The sequence below is a fragment of the Aythya marila genome (assembly GCF_965140915.1).
Source record: "Aythya marila genome assembly, chromosome: 4".
In the NCBI taxonomy this organism is placed as follows: domain Eukaryota; kingdom Metazoa; phylum Chordata; class Aves; order Anseriformes; family Anatidae; genus Aythya; species Aythya marila.
This window is the reverse complement of record NC_139045.1, coordinates 4,076,980-4,090,843: the sequence shown is the minus strand read 5'-3', so window position 1 is coordinate 4,090,843 and position 13,864 is coordinate 4,076,980. Positions and strand designations below refer to the sequence as shown.

Genomic DNA, 13,864 nt, shown 5'->3' with positions numbered 1-13,864 from the left:
TTTTCTTTTTTTTTTTTTTCCTTTTTTTGTTTTGTCTGGACTTTTCCTTTCCATCTATCTCAGTGGCAGCTTTCTCCAACTCCTGTCTCTAGTGTAGAAGTTTGTGCTCCACAGTAGGGATCAAATTTGATATCACTGTAGCTGCTGGTGATAATAATGTCTTCTCCTTCACACTCAAAACAGGGTATGCTGCAAGGCAACTTCTGGCATTGAAGAAAAGGCTCTTTATATCCTTTCTGACCTCTTCTGTTCCTTCCTCAGAAAAAAATGAGAGACTAAGAGTGTGCCTCAGAAGACATTCACTATTTCTTGTCTGCGTTAGTAGCTAGTCTCCTTTCCTTGTACTTCTCATTTGCACTGGCTGTGCTCAAGTTTCTAGATCATTCCTTCTTTCAGAGATTGTTTTGTTGTTTTTGCTGTTGTTTTTTCCTCTTTGGCCTGAGTTTGCTTTTTCACTGCAACCTTCTCCCACCATTCACAGACCAGTAATAAAGCTGTGAGCGAAGTCATGGACACATGGACTAGGCAGATGGGCTACCCTGTACTGGAGATGGGAAGTAATTCAGTATTCAGCCAGAAACGTTTTCTCTTGGATCCCAGTGCAGATCCTTCTTCTCCTCCCTCTGATCTGGGGTAAGAGCCTACTGTAAATGTCTGTCCAAACCAGTTAGAAATACTGTAGAGGTACGTACCCTCTCTTACTGATGGGAAAGTAGGCATTTTAATACACATTATTGGTAAACTTACTCTCAGAGCTTGTTTTTAAAAGAAACTAACAGGAATTTAGATGCAAACATTTCAAATTTAGCACGACATCAGACCTTTTTTCAGGGCTTCATTCTCAAACGCAGCAGAGTGAAACTGGACAGGGTCTCTCACAAGATCTCAGTCCCATGCATGGACAGCTCAGATGACTGCAAGGCATCTACTGAGCAACTACAAATTACTGTCTGCCAGAACAAAGGAAAATGGCACAAAATTGTCTTTGCCCAGAAACCAGATACCATGAACCAGGTATCTTAGACCATGAAAGCTTATTCCTTTTCTGGTATGGCAGGGGATGTACAATATATCACAGTACAGTGTCTTCTCTACATCTCTTAAAAACATGAATTACTGCAAAATAGCTGGTCATGTATAAATGATACGAAACCTCACCAAGAGCTGTTTTTTTTCCTCCTGTTTAGTTCGGGGTGGTTTTGTTTAATTTTAACCATATAAACAATAGTCAAAAATAGCTTTCTCAGACTTAATGCGTCCAGACTACCAGCTCTAGATATACATCTACCCTCTTCAAGACAGCTGGGATACTGAAGAGAAGCATATTTATTAATTACCAGATGACCAGCTTAAGGGGAGATGAACCCTGCCTGTGGGGTGGTGGAACAGCATGGAAAAATGATTCTGCTACACCATAGCATTAACCGAGTTACTGTTCCAAGCTGCCATTGTGTATATTCTTAGCCAGCCTCAATTTTGAGGCAATGCAACTTTGCTAATGCTTCAGTGAAAAAGATTCAAATTACCCCACATTAGGAAAGTTTTGCTCATTCCTTGAACTAGCCCCATACAACTAAACCAGTAAAAATTGCATGTATGAACACGAACCAAGTCAACCCAAATGCATTTCCCACTAGCTTCTACTAGTTATTTTAATACAAAGAGCAAGAACAATGAGAAAGCAAAGAAACAATTGTGTTTCTGCTTTAAAAGAAAACACTTGAGCAATGGGAAGGCCCATGGCATTGGCAGTTTTGGATAGGTATCAAAAGAGTCGGGATGAGATTATTAACCAAGCATTTGCAATGTTGTACTTCTCCCAACACAAGCAGAAAAGTTTGCTGGTTTTGAAGCACTACTAGCTGCAAACTCCAGCCCTGTGCCAGATGAAGACTGATGTTACAGACTATTCAAACAAAAATTACCTCTTTGTGTTAAAAATCTTGACTTATTGCACTATGCTCTGAGATAGTAAACTCAGAAATCTGACTTTTGCCTGACTTCGGGACTTACAGTACCTTGCCATTTGTTATTTTTTGAGAAGAAATCCCAGCATGGTTCCTACCTTAACCTGTCAAGAACCTGAGCTGTGCACTGCGCCTGCCATTTCTAAAGCAATAGGGAAATTTGATTCTCAATGTGCAGTTTTTATAAATGACTTAGAAATGAAATGCAGTAATAATACATATCAGTATGCTGATATTATCTATCCTGGGACAGAGTTACTCCCTTGCCTAAAAGTCCATTGAAAGTCATTACCTCCTCCTTCAACCCTCGGAGATGAGAGTGAGAAAGGTTTTAAAGAGATCCTACCCCAGATGGGGCCAGCCCACTTCACATCTGGATGCAGGGTTTTGATTTAAGCAGTGAAGACTCCAAGTCTTGTATATGCTTTATTCTCTGAACCCTGCAGGGATGGTATCATAAGCTGCCTGCTTGTTTCCAGTTTGTTTGGTTTGAAAGAGTCCTCTGCTGCATGCTGGCACTCAAAAGAAATAGAAGTTTGAAAGCTTGTGCTCGTACAATAGTGCTGCTGGGCAAATATGTAGCTGCAGCATAGCATGTCAGGAACACGTCCTCAATGTGCACAATTAAGAGGACATAGCTGTTGTATCCGATGTTCAGGAAAAGTATTTATGCATGTAATCTCGAGAACATGCAAAGAAAGCTAAATAAAATCCCCACTACTAAATGCATTTCCAAGCGCTTTTTTTTTTTTTTTTTTTTTTTTTTGTCTTTTATGGGCTTTCTCCCGAGGAAACACAATACTGAGGCTTCTGGCCAAACAATAACCTTTCAAAATTCCACAGCAGTAAGCTCCATAAGAGTACTAGTAAAAACTCGAAGTGTATAAATCTGTTAAAATGTTTTTGTTTAGAAGATACAAAACAATAGCTGATGTTTCTTCCTGGAGGCAGCAGGAGATGCCATAACCCTCATTTTGGTATTTCCTAGAAGTTAATGACCAGTCACTTAATCCAGGGCTGTAAAGAAGGCTCACGTTTCCCTGTAGCAGTTGTCACCAGGGCACTTCAGATGGAATAAATATCCCCTTGGGATGGACTGTAACGTTCTAACATGGAACAAAATAGCTTATTAATTTTAGCAGCCCCATGTAGGTGGCACTGCAGGTGTGCCCATGGCTTGCTCTGCTCTCCTACTTCTCTGACTGTCCGGGCATACTCTTGGTCAGGCTGCGCTTACAGCCCAAATGTCTAAGCGTTGGGCTGTCCTCACTCAGCTTGGACACAGGGCATAGCCCAGGCTGAGAAGCCTGCACTTGGCCACTGGGGGTGTTTGTGGAATTGAGGAGCAAGAGGTAAGGTCACATTTGGCCCTCAGTCCTTTACAGTCAAGGAATTATGGTTGTCTCAGAGAAGGAGAAGAGAGAGGAAATGGCAAGAGGTCTTACTGACTGTGCAGCAGTGGTTGCTCAAGCTCTTTCAGTTTTCCCATCTGTAAAAAGGGTTTAATAACACTTAACCACTTGTTTCAGGTGCGTGTTATAAAGGTTATCTGGTGTCTGCAGAGAGCCCTAGCCATATTAACACTGACATGAACCATCCACATATAATCATCTTTTACTAAATTAATTGGTGTGTGCCCTGCTAGATTATTATCTGATATGACATACAGATACTACTTAAAGCTGCGTGTTCCAGAGTTATGATAATAAACTACACAGTAGAGTACACCAGAAATTCATCCATACAATCTCTCTCTGATTACAGGTAATTACTCTCTCCAGCACTGTTACCAAGAGACAAGAATGATGTATTCTGAACTTCCCTAGCAGTTCCATTGATTAAAAAAATAATAAAATTAAATTAAATTAAAAAAAAAAAAAGAGAGAGAGAGAGAGAGAATCTGGCAGATTGTGCAGACACATAATCAAAAAAAAAAAAAAAAAAGCTGGGGTTTACAAGGGGTATTTGGTATATTTATATGTGCATAAATACACAGTTGGCTTCATAAAACATGGTGCACGCATTAAGCCCATTAGAAGCATACACTGGAGTTTTATTTTTAGCATTTGATTTCAAATGTCATTTGATTCTTTTTCCCTTTAAATAATTTCAGTTACAAATGGAATATACCAGTGAAATGGGGACTGGGGAATTCAACAAATTATACTTTGTACAACTCATCAGATTCTGCAGGTAAACTTCCCCTACTCTTTTACTAGCAATGCCCTGATAAAGCTTTTCAATGTCAATCTTCAGCCTAATCACAGAGCTCTCCATTTTAAATTTAAAAACTAGCTAGCCCCAAGTAATTACCACAATTCACTATTCTAACACAAATGCTGGTATCCATTAATGTCTATAATAACTCATCTTTCCTCTCAGCCATTTATAATAACAATCATTATAATTATAATAATTATAATTGAGGTTTGGATCTTATTTTGATGTTCATTGAAACCAAATACTACTTTTGGAGCCAAGACATCTCCACTAAGTCCTATGCTGTATAAGACACACAATCTGATCACTGTTGGTTTGTTTTGCAGGAATTACAATAACATCATCTCCCAATTCTTTTGTGAACGTGAATCCAGACCACATTGGATTTTATCGTGTGAATTATGATAATCAAACCTGGACCACGTTAAGCGCTCTTCTGCTCAATGGCCACGGCGTGAGTGTCATAACATTAACTTGTCTGGTTGGTCTCTTACAGAAATCTGTAGAGACGGTTTGTATCTGCAAATAATCTGTACATTCTTGATCACCCTCTTCCTCTTTTCATACAGAATTTATCAACTGCTAGCCGTGCAGGGATTTTGGATGATGCCTTTTCGTTAGCAAGGTAAACTAATTCCCCGCAGAGACTTCAACACAGTTTTTACACTTTCCATTGCCTCTTAGAATTAATTTGAATTAAACTTAGAATTAACTTAGAATTAACTAGAATTTAATTGAAAGAAAAATTCTGATTTTTTTTACATTTTGTTTTGTTTTGTTTTGTTTTTACTTATATTGTCATTTCAAAAGAACAAATACAGTATGCATTGGTAACTTGCAGTACCAACATAGTCGAGAGAAATGCTCCCTCTCTGCTCAGTGGAAGAAAAAGGAGGAGTTCTTAGAAAGGGGTGCTTTTGCCATGTAGGAAGCAATGACAGAAGCACTCCAGAAGAAGCCAGGTGTCCAGAAAATCAGAGGTATGCCTACAAGGCACAGCATGGCATTAGGGAATTCCCACCTCAGCTACCTGGTTTAGAAACTTGCTTAGAAACTTCTAGCTCTTGCTCCCAGCCATGCTGATGCAGATAAACTTTAGGTCATTAAGTCTGAAGCTCCTCAGCCTTTCAGGATGTCTCCAGAACTAGCCATTTCTGTTGTGGGACAGGATTTAACGTACTCAGTTGAGGGCTGCCCACTTGTGGGTGCACTGGGCTGCTGCACAACATGGGCAGCTTCTCATTACAGTGAGAGATCCTCCAGTTAGGCATTGACCAACAGTGGTCCTCAGTGATCTCTTTGGAAAACGCGCTCCACATTACACACCAGACTGTTTCCCCCTGTCAAAATTTATTATTTCGGACCATCTAAAGTGAGTAGCCTTCTAGCATCTTAAAAGAAGCGAGTTCTCCAGATTCATTAAAATAACAGAAGTTATGTTTTCTCCTTCCTCAGAGCTGGACTTGTGAGTTACTCTGTTCCCCTGGAGCTCACAAAATACTTAACAAATGAAGAAGACTATTTACCTTGGCATAGAGTTATATCATCTGTAACTTACATCGCAAATATGCTTGAAGACGAAACAGATCTCTATCCCAAGTTTCAGGTGATGAAGCAAAAATACATTCCTGCATGGCACTGCTGGATCTGACAGTTCAGGATCTGTAATGGCAATAATATTGAAGTTCAAGTGATTTTCAATGTTGCTGAGCTATCAGGATTTACTTGTTGTTACTGTACTCAAAAAAAGTGCTGAAAGCTGCTTAGTACCAGTCTCAGAATTACCTGGATCAATTCAAGTCTATGTACTTGGAGGAAAGAAATGATGCCTAATTATCCTTATAATCCATCACCATGAGCCACGATACAGTCATTTGTTTCTGAAGGCTGCCTGGCATCCACTAAATAAGGATGTATGGGGCAGCAAGATCTCTACTTTCCTCAGCACAAAGAACGGCTACATCTCAACTTGTCAGTCAGAAGGTTTGACAGTTGACCTGAAGCTGAACATGATTTAATGGTCACCAAGATAACTGTCTCCTGAACTCAGGAACTCAGGATTACCCCTGGGGAAAAAAAAAAAAAAAAAAAAAAAAAAAAAAAAAAAAAAAAAAAAAAAGTTTGGTTTTTATTTTGGAGCATGGGCAAAGTTCGAGAGAAGCAGACTCTGCCATTCTGACTGACTTTGCCCTTCAGTCCTACAAGCAAGAGTGTGTGAGCATGTTCACATTTGACATGCTGTGGTGATCTGGAAAGATTGTGTGTGTGTGTGTGTGTGTGTGTTCGTATTACTTTTTGTTTGAGAGATGCTAGTTCTGGGAAAATGAATGAGAATAACCTATAAAGATAAATACGCTGTTCTTTAATGAAATCTATACAAATAACCAAACTCTGTTTCTACCTCAGGAATATTTTCGCCATCTGGTAAAACCCATTGTGAATAAACTGGGCTGGAATGATTCTGGAGACCATTTGGAGAGGTTGAACAGTTTTTCTTTCTTTCTTTTTAATCATATTATTGATGGATTCAAAGAATGCTAAGCAGAAGGAATATTTCTCTCTCTCTTCCCCTCTCTTTCTTTTAAAGGCTTCTACGTGCATCTGTTCTTGACTTTGCATGCAGCATGAATGACCCAGAGTCTCTGGGCAATGCTTCTCAACAATTCGAGCAATGGCTACAAGGAACAACGTGAGAGCTCATGTTTTTTTGGGGGGGCTGGTGAATAACACTGCCTGTGACATGGTCACAGATCTCAAGCAGGGAAGGGAGAAGAATATTAAAGTGCTCTTTTCTTTATGCTAGCATTCCTGCAAACCTCCGACTCCTGGTATATCGCTATGGGATGCAGAACTCCGGCAATGAGTCATCGTGGAATTACATGTTCAACATGTACCAGAATACTTCATTAGCACAAGAAAAAGAAAAAATGCTGTATGGCCTGGCGTCAGTGCATAACATCAGCCTTTTGGACAGGTGATTTACATACACAAAGATTATGCTTTCCCTTGAGACGCAACTATTCACCGTTTGCTCCTTCACCTCTCCTCTCTCCTGTGCTGTCATTCTGTCAGATTACAGCATGAGGAATGCAACACGGTTTCAAGCAGTTATCTAACACCCCCCACTGAGATTGTACCATAGTAGAAAAAAAGCCTTGCTCCTTTGGTGGAAAGATGTTGAACATGTGGTTGTTGCTGCATGCGATCATCAGCCTTCAGCTTTTCCAGCAGTGCCTTCGTCCTGTGTAATTTTAGCTGCCTAATAGTTAGGCAGCAGGAGAAAAATGTTCTTCTACACCTCTTCTATAAAGAAAGGGAGGCAAGACTTACAGGGCATTGCTCATCCCAGACCAGGAAAGGGACTCAAAATCAAAGGGTACCGATGCACTGATGGGGAATCTGATTGCTGTGCCAGGCTGGTGCGGCTGTCAGAGTGGGCGAGCATCTCCCCTGGCTGTCACTCTGCATGGCCACACCAACTCCTTTAAGCTTATCTGATACCTTTGCGTGCAGTTGTACCACAGAACAGAGCCGCAGGCAAACATCTTCACTGGGACCATACCCCACTTCGCTGGAGCCCTGTCTAAATATCATAAAAAGGAGCAGTGTCTGCGTGAATGAGACCCAGGTTTAGACAAGATGAAACAAGGAAGTACAGGAGGTTCAGGAAGAGCAAATAGAAGAGTTAGAGTAATTAAAATAGAGGTAGGAGGCAGCTGTATTCATAAATTCTTGTGGCCACAAGAGCCATAACCTAAAGCCATTCTATAGGTAATCACTGACATGATGAAGACATGAATTAATTATCTAGATCAACCTAAATTTGCAGAAAATAAAGAATCCCTCCTAAAGCAGGGAAAATTTGGCTCTTAATTTATTATTAAAATACTAAGGTAGTGAAAAAGAACAAACGGGTTGACAAATTGTTCCTGGCACCTGCATATAGGAAAAAAAGAGACAAATCATAATCCCAACACATGACAGCCAAAGGCTCTGCTGCTGAGAAGCCATGAACATGCTCCTCATTGCCCTGCACACATGAGTGCTGAGGGATCCCCCCTCTGTAGCCATCAAAACTGTTCATTAAAAAAAAATAAAAATAAAATAAAAGATTTGTGCTATTTTCAAGTAACTTAGAGGCATGAACTCTACTTCTTTTCTAAAGAGATGCTCAACTGTCCAGGTTACCTTCAATACTCTATGATCTCTTCATACAGTTTTCAACAGGTAGTTATGTTTTAGATTGGTGTACTTCACCATTAAAATGCTTTCGACAAAAATAATGTTCCTGCTTGGAAATGACTGTACATTGTGGTGGCAAATGCTTAAGAAACAAAGGCATTAGCACTGCATTATTTCTCTTTGTCATCAGTTAAGTCTGCATTGAAAGTATTAACTTATTATTTGCTTTCCCTGGTAACAACCATGAAAGGCACTGATTCTGACGGGATTTCCTTCAGGTATATAAAATATGTTTACGACACCAACTTCATCAAAAGACAAGATGTGTTCACAGTCCTGAGATACATCTCCTATAACACCTATGGGAAAACAATGGTCTGGGACTGGATTCGGCTTAACTGGGAATACTTAGTTGACAGGTACGCTAATGATCTCATGGAACAGTTTATGTCTATGGGCCTTCCTCTGTTGTCACTATACAGCCATAACCACTGGCCTCTACTTTTCTCTGGAAAGGCAAAGTTTGTGAGTTTCCTTTCATTTCTGTAAAAGTAAGCAGTTCTTATGCTCACCTGCTTTTCATAATGAAAACCGAAAGCATAACCAACACAATTATAGCCACCTTCTGTGAAAAAGTACTTGGCTGCTAACTCAAAAACCATTCTTTCCCTAAAGGACCATTACCGATAAATGGTGATAGTAAGTATAGAAAGTTCCCTAAGCGTGTGGAAATCTCTTGTTTTTGCATGGAAATGCTCTGCAGTAGTCAGTCATGTCTCCACTCTGATGCAGAATTTTCCTTCTATTGATTTCATAATGAGAAGACAGTGTACAGAGCGGTAATTTTAGAATTAAAACCCTTCTGGTGTAACAGCAAGCAGCAGAAGGTACAGACAAGCAGTGGAAGTAATAACAAACCTCTTAGTTTTGCTCCTCCCTGCTGGAGTGACTTCCCTCTCCTTCCTTCCCCTTTCTAAGTGCTGGGTGAGGGCACAGAAGCAGAACCCACCTGCTAGCCTAGAGCTGTGAACCAGACAGTGTTTGTATCACTAAGCAGTTCATTCCACAGCAGGAGATAGACCTGGAAGGACCAAAATGTCTTGAAACACCCAATTTCCAATGTGAGACAATAAACCATAAATTAAAATAATAATAATCCCCAAGAAGAAATCACCCCATTACTAGACTTGCTTGAGAACAGTATAGATATTCTCTAGGAGTACCACTTTTCACGTGTTTCCAAAAATGCTGAAATATGGGTGCATGTTTTATTATAGAGCTGTTAGAAGTTTAAGCTTCAGATAATTATTTCTGCCTTTTATTTAGAACAGCTTTGCATCAAACATTTTTTTTTTTCCCCCTAGGTTCACTATAAATGACAGAACCCTTGGCCGAATAGTAACCATCAGCCAAACCTTTAACACTGAACTCCAGCTTTGGCAGGTATGGTGCCAGCACTTCTCTTGGTTCTAAGCCATCACATTGTAAAAGCTACTGGTCAAAAAAGTGGACTTTTTATTCCCTAAGTATCTAGAGCAGTAGGAATTATTGTAAAGCTTTCCCACTGCTACTAGCTTGAGCTTAAATATCACTCTCACCCCCAGCTGCACTTGATCAGGTCCCGGTAAAATCCTACTTGCCCGATGGTGGCGTTATTTGCTTCATGCCAATTCTTTTTCTCTCTCTTTTCCAGATGGAAAATTTCTTTGAGAAATATCCTGATGCTGGGGCAGGAGAATCATCCCGGAGTCAGTCAATCGAGCAGGTGAAGACTAATATTCAATGGCTGAAAGATAACAAGGAGGAGATAAAAACATGGCTAAACTCATGGAAAAGCCCTTAAAGTCTTAGTTAAAAATACCAGGCCCTCATTCTGGGTGTGCAGATCCTCGGAGATATTTAGCAATGCGGATTTCTCACCTAGGCACCTTAGGGGACCAAGGTCTAATATTTTTTCTGCAGCCACTCAGGAGACCACTGCCAGAGCAATGTTTGTGTAGCAGCTGATCCTGGATCCTGCCAGCGCTTGTGCATATGAATAGCTTTATATTTTGAGAGATTCATTTGCCTGAATAAACAGGACAAATATTTCAAGTTACTCAAGGCAGAAATGATGGCAGAATCGGGGTCCTTGCTTATCAAGTGGCTCTCAGGCCTTCCATATACCACTCTGAAAACCTACTTTGTGGCTGATACAGAAGTACACCTACTACACTCAGGGATTCCTTTCCATGTGCACCTTGTGGGAGCTTTGTTCTGGAGAAAAGGGAATTAGGCAGTGATTTAAACTTTGTCTGAAAATCGCCCCCTATATTTATATTCATTAAAAACAAACAAAAAAAAATCTACATTTGGGATTTAGGTTTGCATTCTTGTCCTACAGAAAGGCCAGTTAAGCTTCCATCTCCATTGATTTTTGAAGTTTAACTACTGGTACGCAAGGGATCGATATTATCAGCTTCTTTTTCAATGTTATTATTTGGGATTCTGTAGCTTGGGGAAGCTTGGGGAAGGGGTTGTCTTAGTTATTTTTGCCTTATTTCTAAATCTTGTCAAAAGAACTTGCGGCAGCCTTTACTGCAAACAAGGCAGATGGTACTTGCTGTCTCTTTTCTTACGGAAAAATAAAATTTAGAAAATCTACCTGAAAGTCTCAGTCTCTTTCTAATGAAGTGGGAAAACTGAATGGCATACAGAAAAGCAGCCATTTCATAGCCCAGCTATGGGGTACATATAGCTTCAGTGACTTTTAAGGGGAAAACATTTACTCTCTCTGAGCTACGTCTTGACACCATACAGGCAGCAGATGTGAGCATCAGCCCCTTCTCCCTGGTCTCCTGGGTGGAAAGGAGCAGCAGAAAGGAAGCAGCTGGAGCTGAATGCCCTGGGAGCAGGACCACAAAGCATCTCCCTGTAGGTAGATCTGGGAGAGGTGAGGCACAGCTGTCTGGAAACTGCAGTGAGACGGGATGACAGAAGTACGGAAAAGCACTTCTCTTCCTTTTAGCCTGCAATGCTATGCAAAGGAAAAGCTGGAGATGCTGAAGAGGTGTCTCTGATGTACAGAAATGCTGGGGAACAAGCTCTGCCTGCCTTTGGGCTGCTGATCTGCACAGCGGGCTCCAGAGAAGCACATATCCAGGTAGAAACAAACACTTTACCCTACTCCCCCAGGAGATTCAGGGCTGGTACAGTTTTGGGCCTCTCCCTAGATACCCAAACAGCTGCAACAAGCCCAGACTGATCTGGTGACCAAGTCAGCCGTCCTGTCAAAGGAAAATGTCAGCAGCCATTTGCCTCCCACAAACAAAACATGACAGGATGCTGACTAACAGTGGTGACAACTGGCTACAGGCACCAGCTTCTCTTCAAGGCCAGGAGGCAGCAAAGGGCCAAGCAATTTCTGCCAGGTTTTCTTATTTTCAGATTGATACACAGAGGACAGCGAGAGTGAAGCAAAACTACCAGCAGGTCAGCCCATGGGGCTGGCCTTGTTCAGCTGCCTGCTCAGGAGCAGATGTATGGGTTCGCCTCTGTCATCCTCCATTTTCAGTGAGTGAATTGGAAGCCCAGAAAGCGAGTGACACCTCTTGGTGTCAAGGTTTGGTCACCCCACACTGTGATGCTGTCAGCGTGTTGTAGGGCTGTAGTACGTACGGTCAGCCCACAGAATTTTGCTTGGGCTGCAGGTGCTGCCTGTTTTAGTGTTTTACTCCTGCTGACTGCCATGTGGAACAAGGCAGAACTGACACAAGGATGCTCAAGCAGCCAGCTCAGCAGTTTTCCCTTTAAGAGCAGACACTAAAATCTGGCAGAAAGAACTGATTCTTTAACTGTGCCTATGCTTCTGCCTCAATTTGCTGTAGGAAGAAACGTGTGACTGGGCTAAGATTAAGCAGTTACCTTAAGAGATTTCTAACCTTTGTTAGATGTAGGTGCTGCTACCATGGAGTGGGCTCAAACTTGCCTTCCTTGTTAGCTACAGTGGTAGGATCTCATCAGGGAAAGCAAAAGAAGGCACGAAGATTTGCTGTGGAGCTGGAAAGCTCTAACAAAATCAGCCTTCATCCCAAACCCACAGGCACAGCACTATGCAAGACAAGGCACATATCGGTAGTACCGTGCATCGTTGTTGCAGAAAAAATCAAAAAGGTCAATCAGAGAGAGACAACATCAAAATACCACTAAGGCAAAGAGAGAGCAGGAAGCCGGGCACAAGCCTGAGCAAGAACTGGGTGCATGACCCTGCGTGCATGGAGGAGAGAAGGATTTAAAGTAGTGAACCAAGCGATTGCCTCCTGTCATTGCAGTCCTGCCTCACTCAGGAAGACAGGAGGACCACGTGCAGCTTTTGTGCCTGAGTGGTGCTTGATCAGAGAGGCATTTGGCCAGTGCTTGGGTGCTTCTGATGTTACAGAAAGGTTTGTTGGATGTCTGCACTGATCTTAAGTAGGTAGGTGAATGTGGAAGTAAACCCAAAAGCCCCAGAAGAAGGCTGCTTTTATAGCACGATAAAGGTTCTGTCAATTTTAAATAATGGTCTCTAGATTATGCGGTGCTCTTGCTACCCTAAACAGTTCATGGAGAATGTAGTGTATGGCATGTTCCTCTCTCAGACTGTTTGTCCTAGACGGATAACAAATCTGGTACATGCTAAATCTTTCGGTCAGGAACTAGTGCCTTTACAAATGGTCTGTGATAAGCTTAAGAATGCCAATTTGAAACTGAATCCAAAGAAATGTGAACTGTTTTAAAAAGAGATAATTTTCCCTCGGTCATTCGATCAGCGAGGAAGGAATTTCCACTGATAAAGCCAAGTGAGGGAGTGCAGAACTGGCTGGCCCCTCAGACCCGCACAGCTTTGGAGGCTCTGCTGCTGCTGTTGTACCAGAGCAAAGGCTATTGCATGCAGAGAGGTAAAGAAACGCTTTGAGTAACCAAAGGGCGGTGTGGTGGACTTAAAGAGGGGCCGCTTGTGACTGTTGTAGTGTTGCCTTACACCGGCCCTACAAATCTTTTTCATATCAGCCACAGCTGTGTGTCCTATAGAGCCTGAGCCTGTGTGCCCCGCGAGGCTGTACGTTTGAGAGGCACATGAAAATGCTTTATCTTGCTGATTCAGGTAAAGAAAGGACTGAAAACATCGCATTGCTGCACAGAAGAAAACAAAAACTGAACAGCACCAATGCAAATGCCAAGGGGTCTACAGCTCCCCAGCTGAGTCAGTTTCTAAAACAGCAGTTAAGATCACTACACGGTATGCATACATAAAAACCACCATGCACCTACGGTGTGTCTCTCTGTTGAAACAGGACATGATTAGGAAGTAGCCCTCCAGTCATCCTGCAACGACCAGTGCCATCCCCTAGCTACCATCACGTTGGGTGATGGCATCTGCCAGCAGTTTGGGGGACTCAAGGTGAAAAGTAGCTTGTAGAGGGCACGGGAGAGCCCAGCCAAGTGGGATCAGAAGCACAGAGCCTCATCCCATTGCT

General features: G+C 41.8%; 1 protein-coding gene across 1 annotated transcript in view; it reads left to right on the top strand.

Annotated features, from left to right (window-relative positions):
* ENPEP (glutamyl aminopeptidase) overlaps nucleotides 1–11,006 on the top strand; it is a 34,791-nt gene extending 23,785 nt beyond the window's left edge. The window contains exons 10-20 of the mRNA XM_082759516.1: nucleotides 482–633; nucleotides 4,081–4,160; nucleotides 4,514–4,641; nucleotides 4,757–4,812; nucleotides 5,643–5,793; nucleotides 6,594–6,667; nucleotides 6,775–6,876; nucleotides 6,991–7,161; nucleotides 8,648–8,788; nucleotides 9,734–9,812; nucleotides 10,063–11,006. Coding sequence (XP_082615642.1) covers nucleotides 482–633; nucleotides 4,081–4,160; nucleotides 4,514–4,641; nucleotides 4,757–4,812; nucleotides 5,643–5,793; nucleotides 6,594–6,667; nucleotides 6,775–6,876; nucleotides 6,991–7,161; nucleotides 8,648–8,788; nucleotides 9,734–9,812; nucleotides 10,063–10,212 — 1,284 coding nt within the window. The 3' untranslated portion in view covers nucleotides 10,213–11,006. The remainder of the gene's footprint in view (nucleotides 1–481; nucleotides 634–4,080; nucleotides 4,161–4,513; nucleotides 4,642–4,756; nucleotides 4,813–5,642; nucleotides 5,794–6,593; nucleotides 6,668–6,774; nucleotides 6,877–6,990; nucleotides 7,162–8,647; nucleotides 8,789–9,733; nucleotides 9,813–10,062) is intronic.
* The last annotated feature ends 2,858 nt before the right edge of the window (nucleotides 11,007–13,864 follow it).